A 22,163-nucleotide genomic window follows, 5' to 3' on the forward strand; every position below is an offset into this window, starting at 1 on the left:
GTGTCTTACAGTTTAAACAAATAAACTGCCTTGAAACATTTTAGTAAAAATCCTCTATCTAATTCCACTGCACAACAATGGTTTTTATTTTTTTTTCCTCATAGCATTTCTTGTATATCACATATTATTAAGTAAATATAACTGTCTCTATATCTTGCACTTATTAGTACAAAAAAAAAATTAATCTAGAGCCGTTGTAATCTTACAGTAATCTAGAAACTATAGAAACATTATCACCTATAAATACATTTATAATGGTACTTGGTGTAGTTGGACTTATTATGATTATTATATTATTTCTCTAAAACTACATTAAAACTTTCAGCATAAAAAATAATCAATATGATCATCTATCTTTCTTATGTCAATATAATATATACTATGAACAGAATGGGCAAATTTCAATATTTATATGGAACATCTTGGTAACAGTGTGAAGTAGGGAAAAATGAATACAACACTCTCAATGTTTTATTTTTTTGGAGGCAAGTCTAGTAAAGGAATTACAAATTGTCCTTCGTATTTCGTTTGCGAGCTAGAAAGTTCGATTTTGGCTAAGTTTTCTCGTCCCAAACCTCGTCATTTAGCTGATATGTTAATTATATAAATATAATTGCTACATTACAAGACACTGTTTTGAGTAGCTTACAGTGATGGTAAGAATTTTTTTATAATCCACGCAGTTTTTTAATTATAACACAGTTACAGCATTAGTAGGGAGATTTTTCTCTTAAATGAATTATGCCATGGTGTAACTAGTATATACTGAAGTTACTTTTTTTATAAAAAGTACTTTTCTTAAGATCATTTAAAAAAAGACAACTTTTATCATGCTTTAATCTAAAACATGGCATGGATTTCATATACAAATATTGAAATTTGCCCACCCTGTATTTTTAATACCACTAATTACTTATCAGTCAAAAATCAATTTACACTACAATACATAAGGCGTCAATGAATAAAAACATGATGAATTTAGGCGAACTTAAATACTGAAGCTTTTTCTAAAAACTGTTGACGCCTTACAGCTTTTTCTTCTTCTTCGCGTTTCTTCTCCTCCTGTTCCTGTCGAATTTCTTCCTCAAATTTGCTTTTTTTATTTACTTCAATAATCTAAAAAAAATGCATTTTTAAGATTATGTATCTGTGATTTGAATGAAAAGATAATTATGTCAAGAACAACTAGTGCATACATACTTTAGCTTCGAAAAACTCTTTAGCACCGTTCACTCCCACTTTATCTACGTCAATTTCAGCCAAACGAGCCAATTGCCCCAGACCAGAGTCTTCGTCCAATTCACCTGCCCTTGCTTTGCGGAAAACCAACATAAACTCGTGAAAAGAAAGTCTTCCATCGCTGTCCTCGTCAACCTGTAAATATTTGGTTGGTCCAATTGGTTATTTCACGTAATTGGCAATGTGAATATAATGTGAGTGTATTTTACCTCCTTAATCATTTGCTTCAAGCCAATGTGGGTTTGCGGAGCTCCAAGAACTTCCATCATGCGTTTCAGCTCGTCCAAAGTTAAATAGTCATCTTTGTTAGTGTTGAATCTATAATGAAATACGCATTGATTGAGATTAATAAGTACAGTCAGGCATTAAATCGGGGGATTTTTTAATTATGCTCCGTTTCGTTCGAAATCACAAAGCAAAAGAAAGCGGCTCACATGGCTTATAATGCAAAAGTTGAACTAAAATTCTAATTATTTACAATAATGTATACTAAACTTAGAACTTCCCTAAACTAATCAAAGTTTCATAAGCATCAAATGTGTTCTATGCCAAGGTAGAATTAATAGTAATAATTATTTTGAATTATGGAGGGTATAACTTCTGGCTTAATTTAAGTGTTCGCAATATTTTACAATATTTTAAATAAACTGAAATAATTTAACTTTTAGCTACATAAAAAAAATTGATATTTAGTATCTTAGAGACAATTAAAACATCCTTGCTATGTAATCTGTAAAGTCGATCAAAATTGAGCTGCGCAAACCATTGTTGATGTATACAATCTGCGTCACTTCTGAAATGAAAGTTGTCAAAATTTGTCACAAAACATATGATGCTTGAGATATACGTGAGGGTTTACGTGTACAATCGCTTTTTTTCGCCGAAATTTGGCAATGGATAATTAAAATTACTAGTGCTTCATCCGTTTGCCTCGTATCGCAATGAAACTGTCTCACGGTAACAATGCAGTGTTTAAACGTGATAAAGCTCCTATTGTGCACGGCGATACTTAATCAGTGTTTTGCTTTCTTCAATGAACCCCAGAAAAATGAACCGGATGAATGTTTTTGTCAGTTGCAAGGGAAAATAGACGAGTGTTCTTGCAATATTGACACGGTGGACAGTTTCAATAACGTGAAAATCTATCCCAGACTGCAAAGCCTGCTGGTGAAAGATTACTTCCGATTTTTCAAAGTAAATCTAAAGAGGCCCTGTCCGTTTTGGTCAGATGATAGTCGTTGCGCTATGCGCTTCTGTCATGTGGAATATTGTGAGGAGACTGCGGTGCCGGCTGGATTAAAAGGTAATAGTGGAGCCAGTAATCACAACAAATACATTGATAGTGCAGAAGAAGACTGTCATGAACATCACAATCTTGGCTACCTTAACAAAACATTAAGTGAGAAGGCACAGCATGACATGGAAAGGTGGGCAGCACACGATGATGCTCAGGAAAACTTTTGTGTGGAAGATGACCAAGGTACTAATAGAACATTAAATTATAACATATGTAATCTTAAAGGCCCTTGTACAGATGACATAGTGGGTAGTTTCAAGTTTTCATATAACATGTTATTATTTAAGATTTTTTCTTGAAGGTGAGGATGCCGAGTATGTAGACTTGCTCTTAAACCCTGAACGCTTTACTGGATATGCTGGAGACTCAGCTCACCGCATATGGCACACAATTTACTTAGAAAACTGCTTTAGACCAAAGAAAAGCTTTAGCTTTAACCCCTATATCCAGACTGCTATGCTAAACAACATGTGCTTAGAAGAAAGAGCCTTTTACAGAGCAGTATCTGGATTACATGCCAGTATTAACATACATCTCTCTGCAAATTATTTACTCTCTAATAAAAATGGTATATCCTTGAAAAACCCAAAAGGGGAATGGGGGTTAAATTTGGAGGAATTTAGAAAGAGGTTTTCACCTGAATTTACTAATGGAGAAGGACCGAATTGGTTAAGAAATTTGTATTTTGTTTATTTGATTGAATTGAGAGCGATAGCCAAGGCTGCCCCTTATTTAGAGAGGGAGAATTATTATACTGGTGAGTATCATAATTTATTGTTCAAATTTCAAATATATAGCACTTTATTTCATAATTTCCTTTTCTTTTAATTCTATATAAAATATACTGTATTAGGAAAATATGGGTGCATTAAGGCAAGCATTAAAGTATTAAAGAATTCTATTGTCAGGATTATAAAAAGGTTAATTTTAATCCTTAAATTAATATTGAGTAAATTACATTTAAGTAATGTTACTTTTTGTTTTCATTTTTTATCATTATCAAAAAAATATTTCGTTTTTAAATCATACATTATGGATACTATATCATAAGAGATTCTACACCTAAAATGTTACAATATTGCTGCAATACCCCTTCTTTCTATTGGTTGTAGATAATCGCAGAACTCAGTTTCCCATTATTTCAGGCATGATTAAATCAATTAGTAATTGAATTAGTCTTATGCCCATTTTAAATCCAAATACAGTAAATTTTGAGTATTTATACAGAAGTAGTGTTACGAAATCGCAATTTTGCTGCCTAAACTCCATTCTTTTTTTTTGTGTCTAATCAGTTATGAGAAGCGCTGTAGAAGTAAATTTTCTAGTTTTGCACCTTGTGAAACAACTATTATATTTAAAATTAATTAACACATTTCTTTTCTCTATACATTTCTAAATAATATTCATAAAAATTTCGGCATTTTCAGGAAATGATTCTGAAGATTATGATACAAAAATGGCAATCAAAGATCTTCTCTCCGTAATTCAAAAATTTTCCGATCATTTCGATGAAACTAGTATGTTCAGAGGAACCAAAGAGGCTGAAAAACTGAAATATGAGTTCAGACAACATTTTCGAAACATAACCAGGATTATGGACTGCGTAGGGTGCGACAAGTGCCGATTGTGGGGCAAACTGCAAACTCAGGGCTTGGGCACCGCATTAAAAATATTATTTAGCGGTCAATTTGATTATGATGTTGCAGGCAACTTGGTCAATAGAAAGGAAATGCAACTGAGCCGAAATGAGATTGTGTCCCTTTTAAATGCGATAGGGAGATTGTCCACTAGTATTTACAAACTGGACGATTTCAGGCAAATGTTAAGATAATATCAGGTGAATGAGGTTTTGGTCGTGTGGACTATGGTAATTAAAATAGTGTTAATTATTTATTTTAGTTGTGCAAGATATTGAAGATTTGTTGAATTTGTTGTTTTATATATTATTTTTATAAGTTTCCACATACACACCAGATGTGCCGGTAGAAATGTAATTTTTTATGAGCCGAATTAATTTATGGCTGAGCGAGTCCTTAACTGGATGAGTCATGACACCATATTATGTACAACGTTTTATATCCGATTTCATGTTAATTTGTGAAGAATAAAAAGTTGTAAGTCAAAAATTAAAGTACCGTCGAAATACCCTAATCACCTAAAAACTACGATTATAATGAATCGCTTTATTGCCTCAAAACAGTATTTTAAAAAACCCTTTACAATTAAGTCGGACTTAAAAATCGTATGATAATCAAATCAACCATATCATATGATTGATTCAATGTTAGACATTTTTAAATGTGATTTTGATTATGTAATTTTCCGTACTACTTTAAGGAATGCAATGTATGATGGAGACAATTACATTTTTGTTGAACTTGGTTGTTAAATTTTTCGAGTGTCACACTCCAGGTAGGTAATGAGTTAAGAAAATACGCTTCCGTTGATTTGGTAAGTCCATAGTCCATACATTGTAACGTTATTTAAACTACATTTATAAAACACTACGCCTGTTGCATTTATGTCTTAGATGAACTGTGATGTATATACATATAAATGTTTTTATTTTATTAACTGTTTTTACTTTTATTTATTAATAAAAATGTACACAGACTTTTGAATTCACTATTAATTCCTGGGGCATTTTTTAATTGTATTAGCTGCAGTGTATTGCGTAAGGCGCCCTTAGTACTTGTACAATATTCTATTTGGCGGAAATAAATAATGGACGTGACTACTTTTAACATAACAATATTGTAGTTTGTAGATATTCCTACATATTTGTTTGTGCATGCCCCAACATTTGCAATATTAGGCATATCCATATAGCATTAAAAATATATTTATACGCAATGCATGTCCACAGGATATCGAAAAAGAAAGATCTATTTAATTATGTGGTATGTATATTCGCAGTTTGACATTTCAAAATTTTGTTGGAAAGTGGATGAACACTATCACGAACAAAACGAATTTAACGGAAAACGCGTGGTATTCAATTTAATTCAGAAAAAATAATTCCGAAAAATTAAAAAAACCGTCCGAAAACGTGTTTAGCGGGGCTCTCTAAGAGTCCAAGCCTTCGCCTTTGTCCTACCCTGAAATCTACTTGGTTTGCCTTGCAAAACACGATTTTCCGGTCTTGTAACGTAAATAACAATTTTATTCATATTCAAATAGACCACAAACTGACTAATTAGTTAAAAACTACAACTACGTGCATCTCGGAACCAAGCCACTCACTGGCTCGAGATTTAAAACTTTGAATAAGTAATTAAAACTTTCACCACATGAACCAAATATCTAAAAATTAACAGATTATAATTGCCACCATGTCACGTAATATTTAATTATTGTCTAGAAGGAAGCAACACGTTTGCCACATTACAAAACCACTACCGTGATTTAGGGTATTTCATATTTTAGCACAGATACATAATATGTAGCAAAAAGTTCATGTTGATAATAATGATCGAAAAGTAATGAAAGGAGCTTTTAAATCCTTAACAGACTTTTTAATTTAAGTACGCTATATATGTGTGTGTTCCTGTTAATGGTTCACACATTATAAAAGCTGGAAGTCATTAGACCGATATTTGCCTTTTATGGCTTAAAATACTGCTCTTTTTACATTTTACAAACAAAACGTGCCTTTTAAATGCACGTGTTGGCCTCACCGGCGAGTTATTCACCCTTTCTATGTAGATCGCTGTACTCCACCGCTTTTATTTGATATGTATATACACACCTGATTAGTTTTGAAGCACTATTAGGAATTCAATTAATTAACGCTTATGCAAAACAGGTGGCAGAACCAGATTGATTAGATCATAATCAAATTTCTCAATAAATAAATAATCCCCAAATTAGCATGAAATAAACATTCACGATTTTTTCCGTTTGGCCGGGAAAGTTGCCAATACCGCACCTTTATGCGGTCGATTGTGAATCAATTTCGCCGATAACAATCGGTGAAATTGACACAGGAAGCATGGTTAATAATATTAGGAGAATTGATTTGGGTATTAGTGTTGAAGTTTTTGTCACCATTGAGTCAGGAATAGGGTGATTAACGTTTCTGTACTAACGTTGAGATATTGAACATTAATTTTGGAATTTATAAAGAATTTAGGTTAATAGGTAGGACTTATGAAAAATCAGCTTTAAATACTCTTTGTCTTAAGTAGCGCTTCGTAGGTGTTATAGAAACCTTATGCATATGAGTAATAAAATTAACCAACTCCACGCACATTGGCCGGTATTTGCATGATTATTTTAAACCACGCAATTGCAATAACATTAGAGTGTTTAAGAATTCATTTATTACCAGTAACTCACTTGAGATGTTAAAAACTATTAGCTATAAACGACTCATCAAATTATCCAAATTAAACATCCGTGATAATGTGGGATGACAAATTTATCTTCTGAGCCTTATCAATGTTTGCAGAAGTTGTGACATTTTAAATTAAAAAAGCACTTTGTATAGATGCTATATTAATTTCTTGCCGGTGTGTAGAAATAAATTGCTGAAATGGAATATCGTTGCTACATGCAACTAATCGTCTCGCTATTACTACATCTGGCTTAAGTTTAGTGACTCAGGTGGGTTACTGCTCATCTTTGCCTGTGCTCCCACATCATGAAATTATCAGTTTGCTGGATTTCCTAATTTTAGAAATCGTTTACCCCCGCGTAGTTTGTTTGCCTTTATAATTGAAATCAGGGTAAATCTATCTATGCTGTTGGATTAAAAATAGCCTGACCTGGCTTTATTTCACTCGGAAGCTGCCCGTTTATTGATTTTCAAATTAGGTTGTGGCCAAAGGTCATGGAATGGAATATAGATTAAGTATTAAAAGAAAAATTGGAAAATAAGTACCATTGGAATGCTTATCAATATTAAAATAAAAATAAGATTTCTGCTCCTATGAGTGGCCAATGCTGACCACACAAAATATCACTTACACTATGAGTCACAAAGAGCAATTTACACATATGTTCGGCTTTTTGTTAATAATTAAACGATTCCAAACAAAAACTGACTCATTTAAGTCTACTCATTCACATTGTGATTTGTTTATTTATTTATAATAACGAGGACATCGTTCTGAACTTATCTTTTATCGATATTTTTAGTAACGACGCAATTGATTTTCTGATTTCTTTACACGGTTGGCTTCCAAGTACCTACTGCACATAGAAAAACGTGCGTAAAACCTATTGCGGAACAATAGAGATTATGACTCAAATTACAATAAAACTGCAACAACAAGAACTAAGATATGATATACTTGGCATTATTACCTACGTGCCGAGGCAATCCAGATCATTTAGCTGGTATTGGGTTTCGTCTCACGTCCTTCTTACTACAGAACTTTAGGAATTTATGTAGAATTCTGATTAAATTAGATGATTATGAAAGTAAAAGTATTACAGTTTGTTGTTATGAATAGCCCACTCCTATTAGTGCACATTAGTATCATGTTGGAATCATCAATATAATTGTGAAGAAATGAGAACTGCATGATAAAGGCAAAAGTGAGAAGATTCAAATAAGTATGTAGTGAAAGGTGACTCGTTACTAGATGCAAATGATATTGAAATACTTCATTCATAAAGACACAGAGCTGAGATTTAACTGACACTATTTTCTTTCAGCTTAGAAGAGTTAGTATATTTGAACAAAGTGGTAAAAGTACCATGTTCAAACTCCAAAGTAAATTTGCTCAACAAATTTGCATTATTTAAAGGTCTTACCCAAACGCAATTTTTTATTATGAAATTGAAAAAATTTCACGGGTTTTGTTGGATAGATTTTTGAAATATGTCCTCAAATAGCCCTCATTTAAATATGCACTCTCTGGAATTTGTATAAAAATTAAAATATTTAAAATAAAAGAAATAATATCCCTACGTGGTGGATAAAAAAGTGTCCATCTTTTATTTTCTTTCACTTTTTTTATTACTCATCGTACATTTTATTCAAATTTATAGGATTTTTTAAAAAAAAAGGTAAATAATTTGGGCTTCAAAAATGCCATGGTTGGCGTACAAAATATACTAATGGTGTATTTTGAAACTCAAAGTAAACAAATGAAACTGTAAACCTTGTGGGCAATATGGAGTATATTAAGAACAATGCTAGAAATTATTTAAAACAGGTGAGGAAATCAAGGTGGGAAATGGGAGAGGTAAGACAACATTTTTCAACAGAGTTAGTAATATCAGCATTACATATTTAGTTGTAAATAAATAAAATAACTATTATCGCATTCGATTGCTAGCTGCACTCTAATTTGTGTTTGTGTTAGATTAATTGCGATCACAGAGCGATTAATAATTTTCTGCACATGTTAGATAAATAACTATTACGGACTTAAAGGACATGACATCTATAAAATTATGCAACAAGTAACATCTCTTAAGGATATACAAAGTATGTTACCTTATATGATTAAATTTTAAAAAATTCAGAAATAATTTTTTTCTTATAGGTCAACTTTAGAATTTGGCGGAGAATTTGAAAATAGTACAAAAAGAGTATGTCATTTTTAAAATATTCGAGAAAAACTTCATTTTTTAAGTCATAATTCTTTGGCTAGATGTTCGACTTTAACTTAACTAAAATATTCGGAAAGTTAACGAAACTTCTGGATGCTTTTGTAGTTAATTACCGTTTTTCAGTTTGTCTGGAAATAATATAACTGAAAGAGAGAGTGCGCTAAAAATTTGGATAACTCTCTACTTCCTAAGTACTATTTTATCTCCATATAATGCCTATTGTGAGCGTCAGAATCACTCCTTTTAAAAAAACTGAATTACATGCAATTAATTGAAATATAAAGTACCTATCATAAGCATTAATAATCTAGTTAATGCTATTTTGAACTTATGGGAAATTATTCACATCACGATATTGTATTGATAAGGTGATCTATTTATCTTTATACCAGTTAATAATATTGGCGCACCAACCCATCTTTCAGCAGAAAAGATAGCAATCACAATTAAATTGAAATATTAGATTTTAATTAATTTCGTTTGATTCATCATCACTACCGTCCTAGGTTTATTGCTAAGATTTTCTTGTACTTACCAGTCTAAGTGCCAATACACTTAACTCCTGATGACTTTTCCAACAGCATCAGTTCTATAGTTACGATAAAATCAAAGCAAAGCATTGGCGAATTCTCCATTTTCAAGGAAATTACCTTCTTAGTAAACCTACCAAGACCAGATATACTGACCATAAATGTAATAATTTTGGTATCCACCAGATCTTTTGGTTCCAAATATTATTTAAGTAGAAGCTTTGTACTCATTTTTAACGAAAAAATAAATTGAATTTATTCAGTTGAATTGAAATTTTTTATTTCACCGGCAGTCTAAGTGCTAAAACATCAAGTTCCTAATAACTTTGCCAATAGTATAATTTCCATATAATAATTTTGCTAATCACAAGAATGTTTTACTTTTTTTGCGCATCTTTAGAAAATTTAGTTATTAAAGTAGGAATATATATTCAAAATTCTCCATTTTACCAAAATGTTGAATTAAAAGAAGTATCAATATCATAATCTTCAATAGCATCAGGATCAAGCCTATTCACCTTTTTAATACTATACATTTTCAGAATGATATTTACAAAATATGTAGGTACCTGCTGGTCGTCGATGTGTATATCCTCGATTAGAGAATTTTTGAACTTTTATCAATAATTATATATTTTTATGCTAAATTTATTCTTTTAATAAATAAATTTTATTTAATAATTACCAAATGGTTTGAGAGAAAAATAGGTTTCGGTAAGAACGATTCTAGTTAGTACTTACTTTTTGAAAGTGGTGTTATAATTCTTGATCTCTTTCCTAGAAAATTCGTGAAACTCCGTATAAACGTTCACCACCTTGTACTTGAAGGTGACTTCTTGACCGTTGTCCAGGGCGTCGTTGATTTCCTGCCTCCTCACCAAAACCGAGTTCAGTTCCGCGTCGGCAGGCATTTTTTTCAAAAATAATTTTATTCTTCAATAAACTATAAAGTAAACAACTTTTATCAGCGAAGTTTGCCGTTCGCAAATAGAACCTTCGATCCGAAAGCCGGCACGTGAAAAGAGACTAAACGAGCTTGATTTGCCGTCCGAAGGCGCGGAATTTCAAACTTGAATTGATGAAAACATTGCGGTATTCGTAGTATTTTAAATTGATTCAGTGCAAACATGCTTGCATTATGTGGTTGCGCGCATGCGCCGCGGAAACCCCTTTTAAGCTCTAAGTAGCCAGTCAGATGACGGTACCACCACCGTAATACAAACTGTGGTAATATGATGACGATTTGGTGCAGGTGCGGGTTTGTGGGGGTCCCTCCCAGATGCAGGCAACATTCAATAATAGTTATTTTTCTACTCCTGTACCAGTAAATTGCAAATAATTACAGATAAGTGTATGTTCGTTACATGTTTCAGTATGTTCATTTTTTTTTCATTACGTTCAAATCATAGGCGCTCATCCTTCTACCTCCTTTTTTAAATATAACTCCATGTTTAGAGGAAAATTTCATTTTTTTTACTATGGCTAGTTATTCTTCACCTGTACGTGCACGTAGTACCCTATGTCGTACCTAGATATTATACCAAAACATATATGTATGTACGTCCTTCGCTCAAATTAAATGTATATGTATGTCGGTGATTTAGTAGTTTATAGCTTTTAGCATTATAATATTAGAGTTATCAATAAGATAATGATGCGCAAACTGACAGAGCTATCTAGAAATGAAACGCTGTCGAACGAGATTAGTACTACCGCCGGTACTAGATGGCTTGGTGTCGGGGAATCACATTTTAGACTGAGTAATTTCCCGGGAAGTGTTTATGAGAAGCAAAAATAAGATCAGATAATAGGCAGTTGATATAAAGGCAAGGGTGTGATCGAATAGTAGTAAATTCGTTAGTTTGTCTTTTTATATTTTAATAATACATAAACATTTTTTAACCATGAAAAATATTCATAATGTTATTCCAACATACAATGCGTGTCTTTAATGTTCTCGAATCTGTATGGAAGGGCTTTATCCAAGCTTAAAACCAAAACATCCTCTTCTCCAGGCTTGGAAACGTAAATATTAACGTTCCCAAACTCACTAATAAATTGCCTGCATGCCCCACAGGGAGTAGTGAAGTAGTTTTCTTGGTAAGCGACTACAGCCACTGCTATAAATTTACTGTTCCCACTGCTAACCGCTTTGGTATAGGCGCTTCTGAACAAAATACCTTCAAGTAGCATCAAAACTCTTCAGTGGCTTGGAGGCATTTACTAACCTTTCAGCACAAATTGTAAGACTATATGAAACGTTTTCGACGTTACAACCTGTATAGACTGCTCCATCTTCACATAAAACTGCAGAACCTACTTGGAAGTTACTGTAGGGGCAGTAGGCGCTTGCTCTTACTTTCGTGGCTTCTACAATTAGGTTTTGGATACTCTTATCTAGAAATATATAGTAATGCGTCATTTATACGCAGAGAAAAGAATTCTGATTAGAACTTGTTACAAAGAATCCAAGATTATAAAGATATTCAATATACAAGATGTCTATTTCAGTAACTTCACCATGAGGATCTCGGTAAGTACATATAAGGACACGGGGTCGGTTAAGTTAGTGCACAGTTGTGCAATTCGGAATTCATGAATATGGCGTTTCAAAGTTTGAAAAATGGAAATTTTGGAAAAAAGTTTTAATTTTTTTTCAGCTTATTTAGCGAGGTAGATAAAAATTTAATTCGCTTCACATTAATTCAGTGTTTTTGATTATCTCCCTGTATCCAGAAAAAAACGGAATTCAAAAATTTGAAAATCCAAAATGGCGCCCATAAGAAAAACAAAGCTCATGATAATTGTCAAAAATCGAAACGTCGGATTTCAAATACGATTTCGCCAAATTATAGAAGGCGAAAAATTGCATTGATTAAATGTCAATCATTTTAAAGTGCTTCGACAAATAAATTAAGCAAAAAATAAAAACTTTTCAAAATTTTAGTTTTTTTAATTACAAATTTGTCTAGAAACGAACATTCTGTATAAATCCTACTTTAGAAATATATTAGTAAAAAAACAAAGCAAAATTCGCTTCTTACGAGAAATCAAATTTTTCTACTTACCCAGTGATGCCAGCTTTTGCACAGACATGTTCTATATTTTGCTCTAGTCGTGAGAATAAAATCCCCTAAATTATTATATGATCACAGAAACAAAAAATATAATATGTGGATTATGAAGAAGAGGAATAACAGTGGCTTATATATTATATTTTCGAGATAAGATTAAGATGAAAAGTACATAAAAACATAGGTGAATAGATAAAAGATTTGCAAGGATAATGAACAAAATAAAGTACGGAATATTTATTTTTATGTCGGTTAATAATTTCAATTTATAATACAACAATGATTATGTTGTTCATAATGTAATAGGTAATAGTTAATGTCAATTATTCAACGATATGTCAATAAGGATTATTTTTTTCTCCAATAGAATCTAATAAAATTATCTCGAATTTTGGAAAAATACCGATTGCGTATGTAGATATCTTATAAGTTTCTCAAATTCAAAATTAATAGAAAAACAAAACACTCGCACTTTAAGATTTCTGATGAAATTTTCTCGTTTTTAAAACACCGTCTTTAACTTCACGTATATAATAAAGGTATGAAATTAGATGATTGATCCAATTTTCCGACGTTTCATGTTCGTGCACACTATACGGCCGTTGCATATCATAATTATACGTTGCATATTATAATTGTGCCCCATTAGTTAAGGACCCTTTTTTAGTCCCCCTCTGTTTCCAGTGTCGTCGCCCGCACACATGATACATACAGGGTGTATCATTGAAATCTTGATTTTGAACTATGATCAAAATATTAGAATTTGCCGCGACACGTCGTTTTTGCTTTCGAAGAACCCATATTTTAGAGTTAAATGTAGATTCGCCAAAACAACCTCCTTCACCAAGGTACATTCAAATTTAGAATCTCAAATGGCATTATGTGTATGTAGAGTGACTGCTTATTTGAAAAGGTTTCAATGCTGATTGTTAGCATGCAATTCTTTTTCAATTTTAGATACATTGAAATATGATAAATATACATTGAAAATAATTGAAATTTTTGGAATTTTTCATTTTAATTTAATTACTGCTAAATAAACCTAAAGAAATAGGTGGTGGGGAATGCAAATATGATAAATTGAAAGTGGAAAGGTTTTACATATAGCGACTTTAAACTTCATTGTAATTTGTCCAGCTTGTACCTACTTTAAAATTTGCGTATTACATTGGTTTATTATTTAACAGGTGATCTAAAATTGAAAAAAAAATACATTCTGACATTCAGAACTAAAAACCATTTCTAATGAGGTATCACTCGACTTATAGTGCCATTTGAGATTCCAAAGTTGCATGCATCACCGCGAAGGGGGTTGTTTTAGTGAATCTGAATTTAACGCTAACATGTCTCCCCCTTAAAAACGAAATCGACGTGCCATGGCAATTTCTGATATTTTGATGGCAGTTCTAAAGAAGTTGAATGCAAAGTTTTCAATGGAACACTCTATATATATACGTATACATACGATGTTATTAGTAATAAGCAGGCTACCCATGTCCAGCTGATTATTAATACTTAAACAGAGGATGAGTCAATTTAGAAGAAATAATAGCTTAGTTTTGCATTGATTCCCTTCAATCTAAATAGTACATATGTAGGTATCAATATCATTTTGAAATATGTTTTATACGTTTAAAACTGATTGCTCATAATTTGAAAAATTTTTGAAAATAACGCCTGGCATATTAATTAGGGCGGAATTGTGGACTACTCTCAGTGAAAAATAACTAATAATACCACGTACCCTTTCCAAACGGCTTTGATAGTTTTGAACTTTATTTTAACCTTTTAATGAACATCCTTTTACAAGGAAGTTCATTTGAGCCGTTAGCAAAGGGTGACTGTTATTTTCAGTTGGTTTTAATTGAAAATTGTCTTAAATAATGCTTATGACGGTTCCGGGAAGGATGAGAGGGACTACCCCCCCTCCCCCCAACATCAGAGGATTATGTTTACCATTTTAGGAAGTTAGAACTCGGGCCGTTGTTCTAGTTTCATGGAATGGCGGAACGAACTCCAACTTAATCCAATACTACCCAGCGGTGGTACACCACACCGAACGAATACCCAGGAGATAGTGCACCTGCAGACGGTCAGCTGGGTGTCTTTGGAGGATTTTTTGGCCTTCTAAAAAAGTTTTAACTGAAAATATTGTGCAATTCCGCACCTACCGGTGTGTGACATGTTATTCCAAAAAATCAGAAAATATGTACAGTGGCTCCCAGCTTAAATGATGCAGTTCGCACTGGAAAAAACTAACTTCCCTCAGTGGCACAATGTTTATTTTGGAAAAACAGTGTGCTGAAATTAAATTAATGTGAACGTTCTGAAAGCGTATAAATTAATATTTTACTGAGATTAGCCGCTCTTGAGTAGCAATGAATATTTATTGAATTTTACGTACGATTTGAACGTCACAGATTAAATGTTGCAGTTAATAAAAAACGGCGCAAAACGCGTCAATTTAAATTCATGAAGTTGGCATTGATTTAGTAATTGTTTTTTTTACTTAGTTTGACGTTTCGAAACAATATGTCAATCAGTTAAACGAAACTACATAAGAATGGGTCGTCAAACGGCTGTCAGAGAAAGAAACTTTATTTTAATCTGCTCCAGAGATCAATACAGCTGAAGGGATATGGCCAATATGGTAAATAGATATCCATCAACTGTTCGGCACATCATTGAGTGTTATCGCATTCAAAATAGAATCGCGAATAAGCCCCGGGTGGCCCCAAATAAAACGTTCACAAAACGCAATGATTGATGGATTGATTGTACGAGCAATAATCAGTAATCCTGAACAAAGTGATCCAAAATTATGTGTCGATGTGGAATGATAATTTGGAAAAAGATGTAATCCGGAAATAATTCGACGCATTTTGAGAAAAAAATGATATACAAGATCGAACTGCCAGAAATAAACCGTTTATTAGCCGAAGAAATAGGGGGGCCCCCGGGACTTCGCTACAGAACAAATTAGTAATGATTTAAATTTCTTTAAATTCTAGAATTTAGTAATATTTGGTGATGAGACCTAAATCAACTTATTTAAGTCGGCTGAAAAAATGTCAGCATGGAGAAAGTGCAATAAATAGCTGAACTTAAAAAATTTGAAAGCTACGGTGAAGCACGGTGGAGGTGGACTGATATTGTGAGGGTGGGTATATGTCGTCTGCAGAAGCAGGTAACTAGCATTTTATTGAAGGATTTGTGAACCAATACATGTATTTGAATACGTTAAGATATCGAGTACCAAATTCTCAAAAATTAGGACTTAACAATAACTATCATTTTTATCACGGTAATGGCCCCACGCGTACATCATATCGAGTTCGCAGTTGGTTAATTTATAACTGCCAAAATATCAGTAAAACACCAGTCCGGCGGCCAGATTTCACTGTAGTTGAAAATTTGTGGTTAGAATTAACAAAATAAAGTGCACAATGAACCAATATTTAACAAAAATGAAATAAAAAAAAAAGATTACCGATGCTTGGAGCACCATTACCCCAGAAAACTCAAGAAAGTTGGTTAAACCAATGCCTAGACGCCTAGAAGCTGTCACTGATAACAAAGGAGACTGGCCAAGTATTAGCAGTGCCATATTAATTTATAGGAGTTTGGTACCTTTGTTAATTGTGTAATTTTGCGTTTTGCATCATTTATGCTGTGACATTAAAATTAGACATCTTTTCATTTTAAAAAAATCGGTCCTTAAATGTGGCACATCTGAGGCAAAATATTAAGTTATATGTTCTTACAACACTCATATTAAATCAATTTTATTATGTCCTTTTTTAAAATAAATATTCTCCTTGTGAGACAAATTAGTTTCCCTTAATATCGACTGCATCATTTAAGCCGTGAGTCTCTCTATGATTTTTTTTTAGTAATTAAATCTTCCTTTATTTTATTATATTTTACATTTCTCATACGAATTTACTATCTGATTCATCGATTACGCGACTCTCGTTTTCATCACTTATTTCGAGGTTCATCCGACTGTTAATTATTCATCATCGGTTAAATAATTGAATAGTCGCAGTGGTTGAAAAATGCATTTCGCATAAATTGCGGTTAAAGGAAAGTGAAATCAATAATCAATGGGAAATCTTTGTCACCGGCACGTTCACCGACGCATTCTAAATCAGTTCTCGTTTTCTTCAGTAAAAATGCGGAAGTTCCTTCCTACTTGACAATTGATTAGGTTTATATGGCAAAAGTTGCGGTATCATTTTATGGTTTCCGTTTTGTTTTCCCTTTAGGAAAACGTAAATGTTTCCGGAATTTCATATCGACTTAATTGAGTAGAATGTGAACGAAAAATATTTAAATCTTTAAAATTGGGGGTATCGTTAATTATCAGCGTATAATTACCAATTAATTAATTATTATTGTTTGTGGGTTGCACTTTTTAACAGCCTAATTCACAAGGCACGTACCCGTTAGTAAAAGTAGAGTGTAATGTGCGTTGATTAATGTGCACTGAGTAACCAAAAAATATTTTTCATGAGTGCAAGAAACAACTTAGTTAATGACTTAGAATATCTTAATAGCGTCTACTACTGCTCCTGTGCTAGTGTGGAAAACGACACTTTACTACACGCTGTTTGCAATTGTGTGTTACATTATGATAGTCTTTTGTATTGTGCAGTAATGTAAGTTGTGGCTACTTTATCCATTGATAGCAGTTTGATTATTATTGCTCTGATATGGCTAATTTGCCTCTGAAAAAAATAGCACTTAGAAACGCCAACTAATTTTGCGGTACCATCAACTAAATTGATTTCTGAGAGTCTTGAAGTGAGTAGATGTTTAAAAATCGTAATTATTTTTGAGTTTGTATTGTAATTGTTCAGCCTCAATAGAAAAACTAATATAAATTAAATATTTCATAAGGTTATTGACGTACTTTCCTTCCTAAATTGCTCTCCATACCCATACTATAAAGAAGGAAACTCAATAAAATGATAAAATTTTTATGTATACAGAGTGGTACAACGAAGTACAGCAAGCCTTCATTTTGTTTTTAGACGAAGTACCGTTAATATTATTATCTGCTTGCGGCGAGTAGGTAATTCTGTGAAGGAAGTCCTACGAACCATTTTTACATACTACATTAAATTCGATCTCTGCTTATAATTCGAAATAAAAAAGATGCTATTGCCATTTAAAAAATCAAAAATGATATTACGTGTAGTTTTTGGACCGCCTTGTATAATTTTAATTTACATATAAACCTTAACTTAAAAAAACATTATTTATTAAGAAGAGCCAAATATTTTTGAGAAAAATTAGATACTAGAATTTGATACAATTTATTCAATACTTTATGAACGCACTATACAGGGTCCTGCAATAGTGCGTCAGGCTTCCTTAGCCTCTATAAGAATAAAATTAACAATTTTTTTCTTTTGCAGAATTACACAACACATAAAAGCGTATTTCCAGAAATTATTTTCTCATGTACAGAGTGACCCCAAAAAGTGTGACGACATACAACTTCGTTATTTTAAATGGAACCCGCCAATTTTTTTGCCATTTTCGGATTTCTCGTTAAATTTTAAAGTCAGTTTATGTGAGGAGGAGTTTATGTGAATCTTTAAAATTTACCGTTTCCGAGTTATTTGTAAAAATTTGAAAAATTTGACAACTGCAAGGTTCCACAGAAATCGGTATTGTGCGCTAACCGCTGTGAATGTCGGAATCAATTTTCTGAAGCTTAAAGAGGACCTATTAAGGTAAGTTTTGACGTATTTTTATTATTTAAAAATCCTCTACAACCACTGAAATAGGCCTCCGAAGTTGCATGACTTCTAACCTCAATAACTTGCTTATTTCAAATAGAATGCTTCAGTTTTCTCGATGGCATTGTGTTCAGAATTCAAAAATCTACAATTTTTGTTAACATTGCCCTATCCCTAAAACCAGCCATTTCGGAGTTCTCGAAAATTGCCCCTTTTTGACCTCTAAGTATTTTGATAGTCATAATTCCTAAGATCTCTAATTTTTCTCTCTCTCCTATCAACTTTTTAAATTCAAAAATAAAAAAATAATTACTATTACTAATGACTACTACTGCTAACTAATTTTACATTCACATTAAATTAAAGTACATAACTTCACAATTATTAGCCTAACAATTTCATCTTAAAAGATATTCAAAACGTTTTCCACCTTGTTCAAGACATTTGTTGATTCTAACATGAAAGGATCTATCCACGTTTTGGAGCACTGCAGGTGTAATTGTGACAAAGGCGTGAATAAACAATAAAAAAAAAACAACCATAAACTGCAAATTGTGATAAGCATACTTCATCAGCTAGAGAAGATCTTAGGAGTTATGACTATCAAAACACTTAGAGGTCAAAAAGGGGCAATTTTCGAGAACTCCGAAATGGCTGGTTTTAAGCATAGGGCAATGTTAACAAAAGTTGTAGATTTTTGAATTCTGAACACAATGCCATCGAGAAAACTGAAGCATTCTATTTGAAATAAGCAAGTTATTGAGGTTAGAAGTCATACAACTTCGGAGACCTATTTCAGTGGTTGTAGAGGATTTTTAAAAAATCAAAATACGTCAAAACTTACCTTAATAGGTCCTCTTTAAGCTCCAGAAAATTGATTCCGACATTCACAGCGGTTAGCGCACAATACCGATTTCTGTGGAACCTTGCAGTTGTCAAATTTTTCAAATTTTTACAAATAACTCGGAAACGGTAAATTTTAAAGATGGTATACCTCACATAAACTGACTTTAAAATTTAACGAGAAATCCGAAAATGGCAAAAAAATTGGAGGGTTCCATTTAAAATAACGAAGTTGTATGTCGTCACACTTTTTGGGGTCACTCTGTACATTAGAAAATAATTTCTGTAAATACGCCGTTATGTGTTGTGTAATTCTGCAAAAGAAAAAAATTGTTAACTAATTCCTGTAGAGACTAAGGAAGCTTGACGCACTATTGCAGGACCCTGTATAATAAATATTTATATTTAAAATGTATTAATATGCAGATGCCCCAAATAAAAGTTGCCGTGCATTCATATGGTAAGTTTTCAACAGATTAATCCTTATTCATTTGATTATAAGAAGTGTTAGAATGGTAAAATATTTTAGAAACGGCTTCAGTAAAAATTACAATATTTTATTATTTATATCCGATTATAAATCGAATCAAAATCGACCATCTCTACCGAAAATCCTTATCACACTGGTGTACGATTCATAGACGAGTTTTGTGCCTCCGAAAATACCTTATGTCAATTACGTGCCAACTGTAAACTAACGTCATCTGTCATTTTGTCATTTCTTGGAGAAAGTTATTATCTTTCAATTATTTTTTAGTTGTCTTCGTCATTATACTAAATACAAGTTCAAAATTTTAGTTAAAACTGCTGATCACGCTAGCAATAACGCATTTACCAGAACAATCTAGACAATTACCCATCACAATATAAGATTAATACATTTTTTAAACACGCCAGTTCCATTGTACTTCACCAGCAGATTCTTTGTTGATTTACACTCAGACTACAGAATATTTTTAGCAACCAGAGAAATGGAGTTGCCTCACATTGGACAACATTGCTCAAAACGCGATTGTAACAAATTGGATTTTCTGCCCATTAAGTGCGACGCTTGCAAGCACCTCTTTTGTGATGAGCACTTCCGATATACCAACCATAACTGCCAGAATGCCTACCAAAAAGACAACCAAGTGCCTGTGTGCCCTTTGTGCAACGTTCCAATACCAGTGCAAAAAGGACTACATCCCGACTATGTGGTGGGAAATCATATTGATTCTGATTGCCAGAGTGATCCTGCTAAATCTCGAAGAAAAGTGTTTGCCAACAAGTGTTCTTATAAGAAATGTAAAACAAGGGAAGTCATTCCAGTTATTTGCAACGAGTGTACCTTAAATTTTTGTCTTAAGCATCGGCACACTACTGATCATGAGTGCCAAGGCAGGGGGGTGAAACGGAGGTGGATATTTGAGGCTCAGAGAAGTGTTTCAAATATTGACCAACAGAATATGAGTGAAGACGAAGCTTTAGCCAGAGCTTTAGCATTATCAATGCAAGATAGTGCACCTACAAATAGGAAAACACAGGAGGAAATGGATTTTACTTTAGCTAGGCAACTGCAAGCTGAGCAAGTCACTACTGCTTCAAGAAGCACTCGAGGAGATAGGTGTAATGTTTCATAGAAGTTATTCTAAAGGAAGGTTAATTATTATTGAAAGGGCATTTAAATCTCTAAACAAACTGCTTTTTATTAGATGTTAATTATTTATTAATTTCGTTTTAAGGTGTAGTTTCACATCTCTTTTTAGCTTCTATGGCCAAGTTTTATTACTGTGAATAATACTTCAAATAAAAAATAGTGTTTTTAGTGCATTTTATTATACATATTAAGCGTTGAAGTACAAATTATTGTTACAAATAACTTGTCCATTTATTTACTGCCTTCCTTAAGTAAATGTGTGATTTACTGTCTCAAATTTATAAGGTAGCAATTTCTTCAAGTCCAACACCAAAACCTCATCATGACCAGGCTTGGAAATGTAAACGTCCACATCTCCAAATTCACTTATGAATTGTCTGCAGGCTCCACATGGAGTAGCAAAGGAGTTTTTTTGATAAGCAACTACTGCCACTGCTTTAAATTTCAGTTTGCCACAGCTGATTGCTTTACTGTACGCGCATCTAAGAAAAAAGAATATTTATATTCCAGATTAGATATGGAGCAAGTTATTTTTCTATACTTTTCAGCGCAAACTCCTACGATGAAGGAAGCATTTTCTATATTGCATCCAGCAAAGATGGTTCCGTCTTCACACAAAACTGCACAACCAACTTTAAATTTGCTATAAGGGCAATAGGCATTTTCCCGGGCTTCCGTGGCTTCTCGAATAAGATTTTGAACAGCCTCGTCTAAAAATTTTATTATATTTTCTGCCAGTGGTTTTATCATATTAAGTGGCCAAATAGATCAAGGTTGCACTTGAGATTGTTTTTAAGAAATATGTAGGAGATTCAAAGGAGAATGAACTTCTGATTTTACCGTTTTGTACTACCCAGTACGTGCCTACTTGAAGCTATTTTATTTTGTGCTAATAAAACAAGGCTTAAGCTATATAAAATGGTTTAACCTCCGCTGCGAAATGTAAAAATATGTAGGTCACAGCACAGTGGTACCTATTTAATAAAGTATATAATGTAATTTTTCTTGAATGTATTCTACGAGGTGATAAAGAACTTCGGGTTATATTATGTATTGTACTTGCCTAGCAATTTCAATTTCTTGACATCATTTGTGTAATTTAAACAGTTGTTGCTAGACATTATTCGCGTGAGGTTGCACACTACTGAGATGCAATAACGATTTAAAAAGATAAGATCAGAGATGTAATAACTAGGTACTTACTACAGCTAATTTAATCTCGCAAAAAGT

At 32.8% G+C, this 22,163-nt stretch overlaps 6 protein-coding genes across 7 annotated transcripts in view; 3 read left to right on the forward strand and 3 right to left on the reverse strand.

The window, feature by feature from the left end:
- LOC136417880 (erlin-1-like) overlaps nucleotides 1-22,163 on the forward strand; it is a 121,035-nt gene that overhangs the window by 80,130 nt on the left and 18,742 nt on the right. The gene's annotated exons all lie outside the window — the stretch shown is intronic.
- Swip-1 (EF-hand domain-containing protein D2 homolog Swip-1) lies at nucleotides 115-10,728 on the reverse strand. Its single transcript, XM_066403748.1, has 4 exons — nucleotides 10,372-10,728; nucleotides 1,449-1,557; nucleotides 1,201-1,374; nucleotides 115-1,116 (listed from the first exon to the last, which is right to left on the reverse strand). Exons 1-4 carry the CDS (start codon nucleotides 10,539-10,541, stop codon nucleotides 979-981), a joined length of 591 nt encoding a protein of 196 aa, XP_066259845.1. The 5' UTR covers nucleotides 10,542-10,728; the 3' UTR covers nucleotides 115-978.
- Ero1L (endoplasmic reticulum oxidoreductin-1-like protein) lies at nucleotides 2,059-5,183 on the forward strand. Its single transcript, XM_066403596.1, has 3 exons — nucleotides 2,059-2,719; nucleotides 2,838-3,293; nucleotides 3,964-5,183. The coding sequence occupies exons 1-3, from the start codon at nucleotides 2,203-2,205 to the stop codon at nucleotides 4,365-4,367; spliced, it is 1,377 nt and encodes a 458-aa protein (XP_066259693.1). The 5' UTR covers nucleotides 2,059-2,202; the 3' UTR covers nucleotides 4,368-5,183.
- The window catches only part of LOC136417886 (cytidine deaminase-like), a 74,457-nt gene continuing 63,804 nt past the window's right edge, over nucleotides 11,511-22,163 (reverse strand). The window contains exons 2-4 of one of the 2 annotated variants that reach the window (XM_066403751.1): nucleotides 12,699-12,763; nucleotides 11,859-12,027; nucleotides 11,511-11,797 (exon numbers count right to left, since the gene is read on the reverse strand). In XM_066403751.1, coding sequence (XP_066259848.1) covers nucleotides 11,554-11,797; nucleotides 11,859-12,027; nucleotides 12,699-12,726 — 441 coding nt within the window. In that variant the 5' untranslated portion in view covers nucleotides 12,727-12,763 and the 3' untranslated portion in view covers nucleotides 11,511-11,553. Of the gene's footprint in view, nucleotides 11,798-11,858; nucleotides 12,028-12,698; nucleotides 12,857-22,163 lie in introns of those variants that run through there. The other variant, XM_066403750.1, reaches the window with a different exon arrangement.
- LOC136417781 (AN1-type zinc finger protein 2A-like) lies at nucleotides 20,022-21,155 on the forward strand. The gene has a single exon (XM_066403587.1). It carries the CDS (start codon nucleotides 20,269-20,271, stop codon nucleotides 20,914-20,916), a length of 648 nt encoding a protein of 215 aa, XP_066259684.1. The 5' UTR covers nucleotides 20,022-20,268; the 3' UTR covers nucleotides 20,917-21,155.
- On the reverse strand, nucleotides 21,094-22,130 carry LOC136417782 (cytidine deaminase-like). Its single transcript, XM_066403588.1, has 3 exons — nucleotides 21,997-22,130; nucleotides 21,475-21,643; nucleotides 21,094-21,415 (listed from the first exon to the last, which is right to left on the reverse strand). Exons 1-3 carry the CDS (start codon nucleotides 22,052-22,054, stop codon nucleotides 21,181-21,183), a joined length of 462 nt encoding a protein of 153 aa, XP_066259685.1. The 5' UTR covers nucleotides 22,055-22,130; the 3' UTR covers nucleotides 21,094-21,180.

Source organism: Euwallacea similis, chromosome 30 (assembly GCF_039881205.1).
Source record: "Euwallacea similis isolate ESF13 chromosome 30, ESF131.1, whole genome shotgun sequence".
In the NCBI taxonomy this organism is placed as follows: domain Eukaryota; kingdom Metazoa; phylum Arthropoda; class Insecta; order Coleoptera; family Curculionidae; genus Euwallacea; species Euwallacea similis.

Excerpts from the sequence above, each read along its gene's own strand:
- Ero1L (XM_066403596.1), top strand. The coding sequence starts at position 2,203 with ATGCAGTGTTTAAACGTGATAAAGCTCCTATTGTGCACGGCGATACTT. Across the intron at positions 2,720-2,837 it reads TTGTGTGGAAGATGACCAAG|GTGAGGATGCCGAGTATGTA; the intron begins GTACTAATAGAA and ends TTTTTCTTGAAG. Across the intron at positions 3,294-3,963 it reads GAGGGAGAATTATTATACTG|GAAATGATTCTGAAGATTAT; the intron begins GTGAGTATCATA and ends CGGCATTTTCAG.
- LOC136417781 (XM_066403587.1), top strand. The coding sequence starts at position 20,269 with ATGGAGTTGCCTCACATTGGACAACATTGCTCAAAACGCGATTGTAAC.
- Swip-1 (XM_066403748.1), bottom strand. The coding sequence starts at position 10,541 with ATGCCTGCCGACGCGGAACTGAACTCGGTTTTGGTGAGGAGGCAGGAA. Across the intron at positions 1,375-1,448 it reads TGAAGCAAATGATTAAGGAG|GTTGACGAGGACAGCGATGG; the intron begins GTAAAATACACT and ends AAATATTTACAG. Across the intron at positions 1,117-1,200 it reads AAGAGTTTTTCGAAGCTAAA|ATTATTGAAGTAAATAAAAA; the intron begins GTATGTATGCAC and ends CATTTTTTTTAG.
- LOC136417782 (XM_066403588.1), bottom strand. The coding sequence starts at position 22,054 with ATGTCTAGCAACAACTGTTTAAATTACACAAATGATGTCAAGAAATTG. Across the intron at positions 21,644-21,996 it reads CAAGAAATTGAAATTGCTAG|ACGAGGCTGTTCAAAATCTT; the intron begins GCAAGTACAATA and ends TAAAATTTTTAG. Across the intron at positions 21,416-21,474 it reads GTAGGAGTTTGCGCTGAAAA|ATGCGCGTACAGTAAAGCAA; the intron begins GTATAGAAAAAT and ends CTTTTTTCTTAG.